This window comes from Sinohyriopsis cumingii, chromosome 5 (assembly GCF_028554795.1).
Source record: "Sinohyriopsis cumingii isolate HCF-2022 chromosome 5, ASM2855479v2, whole genome shotgun sequence".
Lineage (NCBI taxonomy): Eukaryota > Metazoa > Mollusca > Bivalvia > Unionida > Unionidae > Sinohyriopsis > Sinohyriopsis cumingii.
The window spans coordinates 127469460-127485889 of NC_142965.1; the positions used below are offsets into that span (position 1 = coordinate 127469460).

The 16430-nt window shown below is 36.6% G+C and overlaps 1 protein-coding gene across 3 annotated transcripts in view; it reads right to left on the bottom strand.

The window, feature by feature from the left end:
• LOC149800161 (uncharacterized) overlaps nt 1-16430 on the bottom strand; it is an 84080-nt gene that overhangs the window by 45691 nt on the left and 21959 nt on the right. For all 3 annotated transcript variants that reach the window (XM_089959760.1, XM_089959759.1, XM_089959762.1), the window contains exons 11-13: nt 2907-3052; nt 1329-1446; nt 842-984 (exon numbers count right to left, since the gene is read on the bottom strand). In XM_089959760.1, the coding sequence (XP_089815886.1) occupies nt 842-984; nt 1329-1446; nt 2907-3052 (407 nt within the window). The remainder of the gene's footprint in view (nt 1-841; nt 985-1328; nt 1447-2906; nt 3053-16430) is intronic.

Genomic DNA, 16430 nt, shown 5'->3' on the forward strand with positions numbered 1-16430 from the left:
TGTTAATGAGGAAAGAACTCAAAAAACGTTCATTGCTCAATTCTCTATATCAATTGTTCAATCTTTATTTATTTTCCATCATAAATTATAAACTTTACGATTATTAAAGCAAAATAAAATAGCTAATACTCATATACTGCTACTACTACTACTACTACTACTAATAATAATAATAATAATTACTGATCAGTTGCCCTCAGATACATCATAAACTCGATATGGGATCTTGCATAGTAAAGGGAAATTACTCCAACGAATGTCATATTCATTATGTTGTGGTTCTGAAGTACTATACAAATGATACATAGATACATCCAGCGCCGTATCTTATCTAATAACTTTATGCTGATTTGAGATACCTCAAAACTATTCTAATGAGGGATTTACCTTTCGCCCTGAAGAAAAGTAAAATTTAAAATCCCACAAGACTACCCTGGTCCACCTTTTCATTTGTGACATAATTCAATAAAACATTATGATTTGATCGTTTCAGGAAACAACAAAACTTCTTAAGTACCCAGGGATATGTGTTCGTTTCGAATGTGTAAAAAAGAAAGAAATTAATCATTTAAAAGGGCTAGTACGGCAATCTCTAATATCTTTTATTTGCTTCCTTTCCCTAATTTAAATGTATTCTACTACATTTTTCATTTCCGTATTTAACTCTTTAAGACACGAAATTACAAATATTTATTTTATAAACAATCACACCAACCAGCTCTGGATCAATGGGGGTAATTTTCATATATCCTGGGTTGAATGTCCAGCACAGGCTGGTTTTCTCCGAGTAGAACCAACAATGGTTTTAGATAATATGTTTTAAATACCGCAACCGGGGTACCTTCTGAAATACTGTAGTTGCTGTGATCTACACAATGAGTGAACAACATGGCGGCCCTCTCTATGGACTTATAGGTCACAACATGTTGAGGATACGTCCTTTGGAGATTTTCAAGAGCACAACGGTTGTTTTGATTCAGATAGCTAGTGAAAAATAATGAAAAACATATTCTGAATGAAATTAAATTAAAAAATAGGGTTTCATGAAAAATGCAAAATAGACAATATTTTATTATTTTTAAAAATTAAAACAAGACGCAGAAACTTTCACAGAGACATGAAAAATAAGCAATGTTTAATTATTCTTGTATATAAGTATCAAATTTAATTTGATTGTTTTCATTTTTCACTGACTTTCTAAAAGATGGACGATAGGAAAGGAGATTACCGGCTTTTCAAGATCGGAATCATCCAAGGTTTGAATCCAATAAGACCGCTGAAGCAAATATATACATGTATACTCAGTTAGAAAGAAACATTTAACATACCTACAAACATTACGTTTCCCGTCTAAGTCGAAGTATTTAGGTCCCGTCTGTATACAGACCATTGTCATCTTAGAGACGTACACCTTCTCAATGACCGACTTTGCCTCCGCGTCAGTGCCTGAAGCGGATATGATATGGCCATTATTCATTTGAAAGACAAAAACAATGTAAAGTGCAAGGCAAGAACATTAATATTATACAGTGACACACAAGCTGGAAAATAGGCAGTGGAAGTTAGTGTGAGAAGAAAATAACAGAATTTGCTCTAGGTTAAAACGTTGGGAAAGTATTAAGGACACATAAACACACAAAATTACAGGCATACACTAAAATATACTTTTTTTAAAGAAAGAAACAATTCAAATATGTTTTATTTATTTCATCAATTAAATGAACTTTTGCTGCATATAATGTGGAAAATGAATTTATCGGAAGTCTAGCAATCACAAACGTAACAAAAAATAATTTAAAGAACTAATTAATTAGATAACATTGGAAAATATAAGGTGTTATGTAAAAGTGATCGAAAATGACACTCTAGCTTGTTTTTCATTTATGTAAGACCTACCTCCCCTGAAAAAGAAACCAAAGGGCAAAGAAAAGTCCACCTTCCTTTTATCCGTCTGGGAATAATGGTTTGTCATATAATACTCTGAAATATTCAACACATCTTTCGTACGTTTTTGCTTAGTTTGAAAGAAGTTACTTAGTTATACAGCCTTTTGTGACCTGAATAAGTTTCTGCAAAGAAGGAGGGTTATTTAATTTTTCATTTATCGTATCGTTTTGCTTCACATTTTGTGGTTGATATTTTAGGAAACCGCTGATACTTAGTGATTAGATTATAGGACTAGTCACAGGTTAGGTCTTGGTTCGATACCTATCCAGACCATACAGAGCTGGCCTCTTAGTGTGACTTTTTGCAAAATACTTTATTTCATTTGCCTTGACATGAATGCAATTATATATGATGATGTATTGCTAGAAACTAATAACTTAATAAACAATTAAGTTAAATGTTCATTTTATTTAAAAATCACCTGACTAAAACAACCACCTTTCGTATCATCTTAGTGCATATTATTCCAGACTGCTACTTTTCCTTCATTTAGATTTAACCACTCGAACACCGTAAGGTCTCTTCGAAAACCGCGTACCTTAGATGACTGGAACAAAGATGACACATGGGGATGGTTGCATAGATGTGATGTGACCTACTTTAAAACTACGATATCATATTCTTAACAGTCTACTGCTTTGACTTCTTTCTTTCTTTTTTGTTTGCTATTTTTTTCTTTCCCGTTTTGATACCGCTGTGTATCAAGAGATTACGCCTAACATCTCAACAGATGTGCCAGCGTTCATTTGGTTACCTTCGCTATATTGTAATAATTATTTTCTTGATTCACCCCATGTCAATTTGCTGTTTACGACAATACATAATCTGAGAATATCTTAGTATAAATCGATTATGAGATTAGTATTAACATTCATTTCTATATCCATAAGGATATATTTTTGTAAACTCATTGCAATATAAGAACAGTTGGTTAGGCTATGTTTCTCTGTAAGTATTACCGTCCCAAATTGTGCATGCTGTGTTCAGGTCGTCCACAGTGATCTCCCGTAGAAATTTGAGAAAACCTTCAGCTGTGTCATTTAGGTGCGTAGGATATTTCTGCAATCCTTCAATGGCGCAACGTGTATGTCTCTGGTTTTCGGGACTGTTATTTAAAAAGTTCAAAATTAGATGTAAACCAAATTGTGACCTCATTAGCAATAGTACGAATAATTATTATGTAAATATCTATTATGTTTGTACTACATAAATTTTATTTTGAACACATATTTTATTTTCATGTTATTAAACATGAACCAAGCATGTCAGTCATCTTACAAAAGTTGAAGAACATCATATATATATATATATATATATATATATATATATATATATATATATATATATATATATATATATATAAAGAGTTAGAGAAGGAAGACATTGCGTTGATTACATCCACTGTAATTGTTTATTTCTTTGATATTGCAGATTTAGAACTTGGAATATAATTTTAAGTACTTTAGACTTCTAGCATGGTGATAGTTTTGAACATTTGTAAGTTTCTTTCTTTTATTTTGTTCAGTATCACATATCACTAATAAATCTAGAGTTATACAAGAAGAGTGTTGAGCGAAAGAACTAGAATCTTTAAATATTAAATAAGGGACAAAAGGAAAATTATTTGTCGAAAGCTTTATCATCATAACACGTGAAAACACCGGAAAGTTAACTAAATTCAGTCCGAATAAGTAGGATTTGAAGGGGGGGGGGGGGGCTAAATGTATCTGTGTAGGCGAACAATTTTCAGTATCGTAAGGGATGAAAGAACCAACGAAAGACCGTGTTTGGGAAACAGAACGTTTGAAGAATCTGAAGCCTGCTAGAATTGATGTGATACGTTGAGTGTCGCACAGACTTTAATTACCTAACACATATCTCTTTGGTAGAAAGTCGCTTGAGTATTGGGTACTTGATTATTTTTAATTTATCACTTTATGCATAATCTCTCATTTTTCCTTCCTTGCGCATGAGATTTCCAACCAATTTTTGCATTATGCGACTCTCAAACGAAATAAACGGGTATATCGAGCAATTATCCTCAAGTTCAGAAGCATATTCGAAAATTGGACGCATCGACAGTCATTATGTGAAATGATAGTTTGATCAGGCGCAACATAAATAAATGTTTAGAAGAGTTCTGGATAACCATAATAATAATTAGTTCATTTGCATCAGAAGATTATGTTAGTTCTGTGATTTTCGATAGGTGTCTGAGTATATGATTTGGATTGCTAACGTAGCTTTAATAATTGTTCGGTCATATTGCTACGATGTCTGCAATGTGACAGTTTACAGCGATGTCTAGCACTGGGGCATCATACCGCAGACGTGTAACATGATGTCCCACCCAAACAAATTATACTGACACCAGGCCGACCAGTGCTAACACTAACACCTTAATGCTGAGCGACAAGCGAGGCAGCTGTTAGTACCAATATTGTAAGTCTATAGTATGACTCGTCCGGGGATCGAACCTACGACCTTCCGTTTCCAAGGAGGATGCTCTAACCACTAGGCCACCAGACACCGGAACGGTGATCTTCGATAGAGAGCGAGATCATATTATCAACTGACAATATTAGAAACATAAAATCAGTTTTGTGTTCGAAATTAATTAAATATCAGTTATCAAAGTACTACAAATAATTTGCCAGTAGCTTGCCCATGCGGTCGTTTTCTCCCGATCATTGTTTTTAATCATTAATATTGCAAAAGATCTGTATAGAAGGTTCCAAAAGAAGTATCATCAGCACAACATTCGCAGTCTAGTGGAAATAGCCTGCTTTGTTGTTAAGTAAGAAATAGTAAAGGGTATAACAAGGAACCTTGGGGAACCCCAGCAGTTATTTAACATTGTGTTGATACTTATTTTCTTTAGCAAACTCCCTGTCATCGATTTGTTAAGTAGCTTTCGAGCCATGCTAGTAGCATAAATCCCATATTTTACGTTTATAAGCAAACCCGTTGATCCATATTCTATATAAAAAACATCTACACGTGAAATTGCAAAATATAGATGTAAACAGAGGAAACGAGTTTTATCGATTTGTAAAATTTAGACATGGAACACTGTAGGTAATAATGTATGCGATAAAATTGCATATTAGAAAGATATCAAGGGAAAATAATCTGTGAATGTAACGCTGTTATGTCGAAATAATGAATCATTACTATAAAGCAATCGAACGCCTAAATCTCTTTGCGATTATTGAAGACGTCAAGAAGAAAACGACAAAATTGCTGAATCAGATGGCCAATATATTTGTTGATAAGAGAATCTATACCTACGATTTGGTTAAATTTAAATTTTCTAAACTATTTCATACAGATGAAAGCAACAGACGACCCTTATCTTTGAGTAGCAGGTAGAGTGAACAAACCACTATCAAGAAGGCCCGGTTTCTGAAATGCAACTAAAATGACACCAACGTTAATAACACTAAACCGGTGCCTCTAACCGGGTTAGCGTGTTTTTCGTTATTTTTTTCTTGACGTTGTGTGTCAAATTTATATGCGTCCTCGTTCACCGCCCCGAGACATCGTTGTTTGTCGGGCCTTCCCTGCTGCTGTTTCTGTGGTAAAAAAAACAAAAGTATTGTCCAGGTAACATGTATCTCAATCAAGAATCTAGACAAGGGGAGGTGATTCCTTGAACCTTAGCCGAATGGCCGAATTTTGGATTCAGTCCCTTGCCACGTTGTGTGTAAGTGGGATAATTAAATCATCATTACATCAATAATGAAGAGCGATTCTGCGCTAACCATATAATCTCGTACAGCTAAATTAGCTCGAGAGCAAATAAAGACAATTAATAAATATCTCCCCGTCCATGATTCTGTCAAGCAGCAACTACAACAGCACCATGAAGCTAGAGTGGAATTTGCAGAAGATTAAGCAGAATTATTAAAACCAGTAACATAGACTACAAAAGGTCTTCTTCCCATGTTATAGCAAACCGCTAAAGCAACTGGGAAAATAGCAGAAAGTACAATAAAATAAAATAAAGATTCTATGAGAACTTTCAACTCAAATAGCTGCTGCTCAACCACAATTACATGAAGAAATACAACAAGTACTTTTGAAGTTATCAACAAAGTTCGTGAGGAGATCGGCGATGCGAATGATACTGTTGCATCAAAACCGTGACCAAAACCAAACACCACCTGTCCGATTTAACGAAGAAGGTCGTAAACTATTTCGAGAGAGAACTACAGCGGTTGCAGCAGCCTGATATTCAGAACGTGATACATTGCTAGATCCATACACCGCCAGTGCTTCAGAAAACAAAATTCTGTTCCTTTTTATTTCGACAGTCTCGTAATATATCTAGATAAATATAAGAATGAATTTACAAATTTTGTGGGACATGTCGAAATAGTTAAAAGATCGCTATTACCTGGAGATATGTTATCGCCAGAGAAATCGCAATCAAGACCACCTTAACTGAGGAAGAAGAAACAACTGGAAGTGGTCTTGTCGCTCGAGGAAGTGGTGACAATGCCCCATGCCCCAATAATATCATCGCAGATGTTGACTGACTACATAATCTTAGCCGGCAATACATCCCTATAATTCATCAATGAGGCAGCTATTCGTTAGCGGTTATTCACAGGCAGTATGATGGACATTAATGTATATCGGTCATTCATTGATGTAATTGTCGACCATTATCACAGCAACTGATGCAATTAGATCAGTGACAGGAAAATAATATGAACATACATAATGCTCAACGTAGACCTGTAATGGTTCGGATAATGAATTCACGATTACCAACATATAAAAGTATCTACGGAGATTGGCTTGACGATATTGTTCAGGGTCTAGTCAGAAGGACAGCCCCAAAAGCGATACCGATTTCAAAGCAACTGTGAATGAAAGCTACTGACGTTATACGTGATAAAGTTATTGGTACTGCTGGAGATGTCGCTAGTAAAGCATTTTCAGCAATCAAGGATAGGTTGGCACGATTAATACGATGAAAACCACATCCATTAAAATTGCCCAGCAATGAAATCATGCCAACAAGTGTCATTAAAATAATAAACCAAGCAGCAAATCAACGAGTAGTAGTTTTGTCTGGTGTACCTCTGCCACTGGTAGGATCAGAAAAAGAAAACATATAACTAATAGCGGGAAGTGGTCTTCGTGTTAGACGATAACAAATATAATAAGATGATCAAGCGAGTATCTGATCCCGCATTTGATATAGACGAAACAGTCTTCAAAGATGAATCCGTGCGGGATTATCAGTATTATTAACATAATGCACGTGTACCTGACACATGAGGAAGAATCGAGCTGCAAGTTCAGGATACAAGTAGATATTTCTCGCCCTCTGAGGCGTTCATTGAGATCGAAATTAGACATTAAAAAACAGATAATGCAGCATTAGGAATCGGTAATCGAGTTGGTTTTGTTAATAATGGCCTCATGCCGTTATTTAACAGTGCCACATACATGATTGACGGAAATCATATTGAATCAAACTGTTGATGTTGCTACGACGATACCTGGCCTTGCAAGATACCGCGATTATTACTCGAGGTCACTGGTCTGTCAATGATGTTTGCGAAGGATACCACTGATCAGACCGACAGCAACACAGTGAGACTGAATTCAGCAGGAATTGAAGTTGTATCGTCTAATGAAAATTTCAGCCTAGGATTTGCATCACGTCGATCTATGTTAAACGGTGATGAAGAATTTTCATGTGCAATTCCACTATCACATATCTTTGACTTCTCCAGACATGTTAGAAAATATATATTTGGCGCTAAACACACCGTGGTAATTGTGAGAAAAACAGCCGTCATTGATGCAGTATGGAGTGCTACTTGGGTTTATGCAGGTATAGTAATACTAACAAAACTTACGCTGTGTATGCCAACAATGTCTACATCGCTAAATGAAGAACAACGGCTGCTTTCTTTCAGATGGTAATTCAACGTTGTCATGGTTGCCGATGGCCAAAGACAGTATTCAAAGTAATCTTGTTGAGTTATTAACATGGCAGATATCATCACAACAAGTTGTTTCTGAAACAAGACATTTATTCATAGCGTTTCAGGAAACCGCCTGGGCAAATTTACAGGAACAAAATCCATTGGTGTTTGACACGATTGGGGTTAGTGAAGTTTCTCTGAGAATAAACGGACACTATGAACCATCTAAAGAAGTGTTGCTAAATTTTTATTTTAATCATGTTGCACGTGCTTATCATCGGTTGATGACATTCATGGGGCGTGATCAGATTTGCAGATATCTCAGCGGGATTTCACAACATTATATCTGACCTATTATTTGTTAATGCAACACTTGGATTTGTTCAGACAATCAGTCTTTGACATACACTTCCATGCTCGTGTAGCACGACTTCCCGCTGGTGGTTATAAAGCAATCGCTGATATAATGTCAGAAAAAAACAATTCTGCTTCAGGATGTCGGTGAAAAATTTATGAAATAACAATAACGTTGACATCCTCGTCGTTGCAGGGTCCAATAAACTATCAACGACAGAACATCAACTCAGGCACTTCAATAACGCCAAACTATCAAAGACCCGTGTTAAACTTAATCTTCCTGTGGATACTATTAAAGACACAGCAAAGACGGGTTGTATATTTCCACGTTTTGCAGCTATACCAGCGTTGATATCCGCCGTAGTCCCATCGGTTGAAAAAGCAGCTGAACTTGGTGCAGTTGGAACTGCCGCTGGGATGGCATTAAAGAAAACTACGAGAAGGGGTCTAAGATTTCCCGGAACTACAGCGTGGTACGGACGAGGTCTGAGACTGCCAGGGAGACTTCGCTAAACGCAAAACGTTTCGAGCTTCCAATGTCCAATTTTGATTTACTTCACGATGCTACGAAATTAAATATTAATAACTGCAGTGGTGCTTTTGTGCGTGATTGATTACCAGCACACCCAAATATCCAAAACATCGGTATAATTAATCTTGATGGAAGTTCTGTTCCTTCCACCACTGGTTGAAAAGGCACTCACTGCGTTGCATATATGGCCGACCCATGCAGCGTTGTTTATTTTGATTCCTTTGAACTGGCATCACCTATGGAATGTTTAGAACATATCAGCAGTAGAATGCATAACACTCAGAGTGAGATATTGAACTATTTTTTGTTTTTATTTCTTTGAAAATGCTGAGTTGGTTATGCTTTCTGTGGCATGCTGTACTGAAGCTGGGATAATACCGAAATATTTGGCAGCTGCTGTCATTGATGGAAGTATTATTTCTGTTTGTAGATTTACAGATCTAAATAGTCTTTTGCGCTTATTGATTTTTCCAGTATATCTCTCTGCAGATTTCAGACTCTGTGTAATAGCCTGAAGATTATTCAGAGAATTATTCCTTGGATCTGAATCAACGTGATCAGTTACAAAACCATCTTCGATCAGGTCATTAAAACATGCATACACAAATCCGAGTTAACTGGCATTACTAACAGAACCGATCGGTCCATTTAGTCGACAGTGTCTAATGATATCAGCATTCGAGGAATCATAATTCTTAACGATGGGGTGCGTTTCAAATTAATCGACGCTGTTTCCTTCTCGATTTGTGTTGTATATAACCCTTGTCTAAATTATAATGTTATTAATATAAATATATGTGACATGCTATCCGCAGACTACTCAGGAGCATTGATGATAGCATTAGTAGATCCCGAAAATATAGCGATATAGTCTCCAGCATCTCTGATCGGAGATTCAACGCCATCATATTTTTATCATAATACCGTTTCAAAGCTCTGTACTTTCTACCTCCAAACGTTACGCACAACGTTCCCCCCCCCCCCGACCCACTTGTTGCATTTCAAATACGGCTTTGGTCCTTGCCTCTGCCCCTCCAATATCCTCTTGGACTATAATTAATTGAGTCCATATAATAGTAATCTATGATTAATTTCCAGCCCCTAGGAAAAGTTTCAATTTCATAGCAGATCTTTAAAGAAAATTAGCAAGCGATTCTCTCAGATTTTTTAGCCTTTAGAGTGTGAATCAACTTCACGTTTGCAATATGTCTTTGTTGCAAATCTGAATTTGTTCTGTATCCGACGTCATGAACATGGCACGCTTGATCAATCGCATTTATTGGATACTCTCCTGGTTTTGTTTGATCTTTCTCGTCAAGTCGGATAACAAGTCGGGTTCCAGGACCACAATACTTATAACGAGGAAGATGCTTCTCGCCAGGATAATTAGCCCATGGTGCCCTAGTCATTTTCCGCAGCAACGTTTTGTTCCCATCGCTAGCAATGATGAGACAAATTTGTATTTTTTCGTACCACATTTCACACACTTGCCTGGAATTGCACGCTTTTTATTCCTTGTTGTTATTGTTTTTAATCCACTAGTATCAGTGTGTTCCCTGCATCGAACACAATATAAATCCAAAGACTTTTTATAGTTCTACAATATGAATGTGATTGAAATCTCTGCGTCACGATAGCACCATCAAGTCAACCATGATGCAGCGCTTTCAAATTCTATCAGATCAATTATCATACCTTCATCTGGGTCTGTTAAAATTCAATTGCTACCAAACCTAACAATGAGATGGCTCAAGTGTGATAACTTGTATATAGTGGTGCCATCTGCAGATGATCAATGATGCTAAGACATGCTTAAAGATGTTATTATTGATTTTATCACCGACATCAACGATGCGCTGTTGGTAGCCAGTCTCAACCGGAAAATCAACAATCACGTAGTGTACAATGATGTGATGCTAGCTATATAATCAAATCCGAGCAATTTCCCAAGCCAGGCACAAAGACACAAAGACACCGATATTATGTATGTTACTCAGCGATTTGCGCAAATACCTAAAGTGATCAAAGATAACTACAATCTTTTGGTTGTTTTAATGGTGTTGATACCCACACACTAAGGAACATCCACCAGACTTGGTGATCAGGAGTCATCGATATGATCAAGTTTAAAAAGTCTTCCCACATGCGCAAGCGATTCCTCATGGATTTATCAAGATAAATTTACATGACCCCAGATCACGGTATCATATCAAATTTTTGGTTGAGATACCCGTCATACAACGCGGCAAGAGACCAAAAGGATCAAATTTAAAATAAAGTCGGATATTCGGCTAAGGTTGGAGGATTTGCCTCCCCTAGTCCAAATGTTTAGTGGAGATACCTGTCACCTGACCACTACCTTTGTTTTGTACCACAGACAGCAGCAACAGGGTGGGGTTGATTTCAGAAACTGAACCTGCCTGCCAGCGGTCTGTTCACCCTCCCTGCTGTTTCTTGAAGAAAAAAAAAAACAATTTTTTTCTTTTTTTTCTTGATAAATATGTGCACGAAAGGTTGTATATTCTGGAAACAATATATTCATCACAGAAAATGAACACATCCACCCTTCTAAGTTTACATCCCTTCCAAAATTAAAATGTTGTTTGGCCAAAATTGTACAATACTATCTCGCTTTTACCTAAAAATATATGTACGAACAAAAATCATATTTTTTCTTCATAGGGCTCCTTATTTGCGTGTATGTCGTTTCTGACTGACAAAGCAAAACAAGGACGGAAGTCATTCTGTAATTAGATCCAGGGGTATTCGAGTGGTCAAATGCGCTTGCCTTTTCTGATTACTAACATTTCATATTTGTCCACGTGGGGTTTTGTCTCGGATCGGCCAGCGTCATTATGCGAGAAAGCTTGCCAGTTTCTTACCGCAGGTCTGGAGATTCTACCCGGGGTTATACTGGATTCTTCCTCCACCACATTTACTCGCCATAACAAAAACAACATAAATATGTGGTTGTTTTTGGTCCGACCACAGTCTACACGGCTTCTATGACATATCAACTCCTGCCATCCTCAGTTTTAGCCCTCCAGCCAAGATAACTGAATGTGACTCTCATGCGATGAGCTTTGTATTCTGAATGGGGCTTACAATACCGGACATTTTTAGGACTCAAAAACATGTAGACGGATAGACCTTCCTTTAAATATATTAAGGTGATTATTCTTATGATACTTTAATGCCAACGAAGATGTTGAATATTAGTCCATGTAAAACAAAATTTAAACAACTTTATAAAAGGCAGACCAAATAAAGATTTCATTTCTTTTCGCAATGTCTTTAACCATTAATTATATTTTCACATCAAACCAACTCTAATTTTCCTTGTCTATTGATTGCATTTATATAATCGTTGCGCTTGTCCGGCCGTGATTTTGGACGTAGTGCTGCGACTGGTGTGCATGTAAACTGACTGTTATATCGTATTTAGAATTTTCAGTGCCAAAATACTGGAGTGTATCATTATTTTTTATATTTCATACGTGTGTTTGTTTGTGTGTGTGCATGTGTGAGTGAGAGAGAGAGTGCGTGAGTAAGAGAAACAGTGTGTACGTTTCTGTTAAATTTTTATTTTGTAACTTAGAGAAGTAATTATTTATTGATTTTACTAAACTTGCTAGTTTCACTTCTTTCTTTTACATTTTTTAGGACATAGGATCTTAAGAATGGTATATAGTAAATTTCATTAACACTAGCTTAGAATAATTCAAGGAAAGTCTTTTTGACTTTGTATATGAACAATGATCTATGATGGGCCCATTATTAAATACACAGGAAGCGTCCTGCAAATCACGCGATGCTCGCTTGTTTTCCTGCGATAGCACGCAGTCAGCGGTGACATAAGGCGATATATTAATTATGAAAACATTATCAAGACCCAACCACATCAACAGATCCCTATAAAAATAAGCATGCCGCATATGCGAAAGGTCAATGTCATCTCCGTAACAGTATTACATATGTTTGTAACTCACGATTCTCCTCACGTACAGAATCGGATGCATGCTAAAATAACGCGCGCGTGTGTCTCTGCGTGTATGCGTGTGCAGAATTAAAAACTGTTCGACGGAATTAACCAAAGTTCATAAATTTATCAAAGTGGAAACAATAATCATCATTACATATGGAAGGTTGGTTATCAGTCACTGCATGAGCATTAAAACGTCACGTGACTGGATGATCGATATAGTTATATCGGCATAGACAAATATGTTGGTGCTTTAATGTATAAAACAACACATTCAAGCAACCTCGATGCGTGATCAAATGCAAACTAGCAGAATGGTTTGTCATCTTCCAAATCCCTTCCAATACGAACCACCGTTGGTTTGATATTGATTGTTGACTACTTTTAAGGCTTAGATTTTCACTTCTGACGGCTTAATCGCTGGAGTAGGGTGACGTTTCAGGAAACCGATCTGCGTGTAACAAAAGTCTTTTATTAACTGTGAATTATGTAGAACCATCAGTCTTTATTCTAAGTTTTTCCCTTACAAAAATAATTAGCTTGCATTTTGTAAAGGGTAATTTCTCTATTTCAACAATAGACGATTGTTTTCGGACATACGCATTTAGGGGTCTTCCATTAATTATGTCAACAAAATAGGGGGGAGGGGATTTAAAGAAGTTTGACAATTGTAGGCATGGGGGAGTTCAAGATAAACTGGCGTAAACAAGGTTATTTTTTTACAATAAATTTAATAAATCAAAAAATAGGAAATTAGTCGGTGCGTTGGTATGGCACACACTCACTCGCACTTCATAAGCCCACCAGTTTAATCCTAAACCGGTTGAGCTCTTGCCAAGGAAGTCAAAGTCTTGCATCATCATATTTGTTTTTATTCAATGTAAATTGTAGACTGTAGACAGATTTTTAAGAGAAGCTGTTACTAAATTCAAAGACTGCACTGAGCCATAGACATCTAAATAGTATAGCTATCCATGGACTTCTATTAAATAGCATCAATGTTATATGTATAGATGCTATATATATTGAAGTCCATGAGCTATCCCTCCAAGGATGGATAGCTGAGCCTAGGAAACTTGAGAGCTTGACTATTATACAGTCATCTTTAACATAATACATAAAATAAATTATGTAGCCTACACAAGCATACAACTTCTTCAACCAGATTCAGTAACCTTAATGTCTTACAAATATTGTACACTTTGATAACATACTCTTGTTCATTTCAGGAATAGCACACACATACACACACACACACCATTTGCATGTGCTGTAAAATTGCTGTAGCCTATATACGAAAGCTAGAATATAAAGTCTCGATTTTTTCATGAATTCAAAGTGTTATAGTCAATTTGAAATCTGTTAAACAAGTAAAAAGAAATGTATTAAAATTTATTTGTAGACCTTTTAATTTCCATAATTCTATTTTTAGCATAAAAGCCAGCAGTATAAAATATTGTTAGTGGGGGTGGGGGGTAAATTTTATTAGGGGGGTCACTGAAAGTTTGACAGTTGTTGACAAGGGGGGTGGGTAAAAATTGACTAAACATAGTTGACATAATTAATGGACGTCTCCTTATACGCTCTGCATTTGAAGCAGTAGTTGTCCGTACTCGTAACGTTGTTTGGTCTATATCGGTTATACGACAAGATGACAGTCAGTTGAAAGTGACTCGATGTTTTGATAGTTGTTAGATGGTTGGAATTTAATTTGGATACAATTTGATTTGGTAAGAAAAATACACTTACTAGCAGTATTTTACAGAATAACGATAACAGTTTGAGTTTTGTAACGAATATTATTTTACGCTCATTTTTTTCTCCGTTAACTTTACATTATCAGAATCGTTCAGTAGTATACGATATTGCACACCATCATATTGCATTCACGTGCATAAAAGAAATACTGTCTATTGTAAACAAACAAAGGACTCCCAAGGTCGTGCAGTATTTACATCCGAAAAACTCGTTCATATTTTCCCATACAAATGCAGTAACCTATAAATATATATGCATAATGTCACGGTCAAAAGCGGTGGATTTTGAGATTAGTTTGTACAAACGTGAGAGTCTTATAAAGTGGTTCATCGATGAATCTCATCTTCATTATTTATTCTGTAGTTTAGCTTGTTTTGTGTGGCCTGTATCGGCTTCAAAATGAACCTCGTGGCGGTAGCGAATCACCATGGTCAGCGGTCATAGACAGGGTGCAACTAAGTGATATCACAAATATGCCCGGCATGGTGACGTCCATATCACAGACAGTCGGGGCCTCGAGTGGTCGAGTGGTCTAAAGCGCTCTCCGTTACGGATCACTGCCATCTCACCTCTGCCTGCGTGGGTTCGAGTCTCGGATTCGGCCAATGTTGGTATGTGAGAAAGCTTGCCAGTAGCTTCTCGTGGATCGATGGTTCTTTCCGGGATTTTCCCGGGTTCTTTCTCCACCATTAATACTGGCCGCCATATATAGTCTATCGTGTGCTAAAAAAATGGCGTTAAACCCTACAACAACAACAACAACAACACAGACAGTCGAGGAGAATGTTTAAAATTAAGGTGTATATCTTTCATACCAAAGCAAATTGTATCCTAGTTAAATGTAACTGATCTGCTTTATCCGATACAAACTGTTCAGTTTGTACCTACCTACAGATCTGTTTTGTCCGATACACACTGTTGAGTTTGACTACCTGAATGTATGTTTTATCCGTTATATGCTGTTGGGTTTGTACCTACCTACAGATCTGTTTTGTCCAATACACACTGTTGAGTTTGTACCTACCTACACATCTGCTTTATCCGATACACACTGCTGAGTTTGTACCTACCCACATATCTGTTGTATCCGATATACACTGTTGGTTTTGTACCTACCTACATATCTATTTTATCCGATACACACAGTTGAGTACACACTTGAGTTTGTACCTACCTTCATATATATTTTGTCCGATACACTCTGTTGAATTTGTACCTATCTACAGATCTGTTTTGTCCTATACACACTGCTAAGTGTGTACCTACCTACATATATGTTTTGTCCGATATACGCTGTTGAGTTTGTACCGACTTACATATCTGTTTTGTCCGATACACACTGTTGAGTTTGTACCTACCTACATATCTATTTTATCCGATACACACTGTTGAGTTTGTACCTACCTACATATCTGTTTTATACGAGATACACTGTTGAGCTTGTACCTACCTACATATCTGTTTTATCGGATACACACTGTTGAGTTTGTAATTATCTACACGTATGTTTTGTCCGATATACACTGTTGGGTTTGTACCTACCTACATATCTGATTTGTCCGATACACACTCTTGAGTTTGTACCTACATACAGATCTGTTTTATCCGAAACGCACTGTTGACTACACACTGTTGAGTTTGTACCTACCTACATATATATTTTGTTCAATACACACTGTTGAGTTTGTACCTACCTACAGATCTGTTTTGTCCGATACACACTGTTAAGTTTGTACCTACCTACATATCTGTTTTGACCGATATACACTGTTGAATTTTTACCTGCCAACAGATCTGTTTTGTCCGATACACACTGTTGAGTTTGCACCTATCTACAGATCTGTTTTGTCCGATATACACTGTTAAGTTTGTACCTACCTACATATGTTTTGCCCGATATACACTG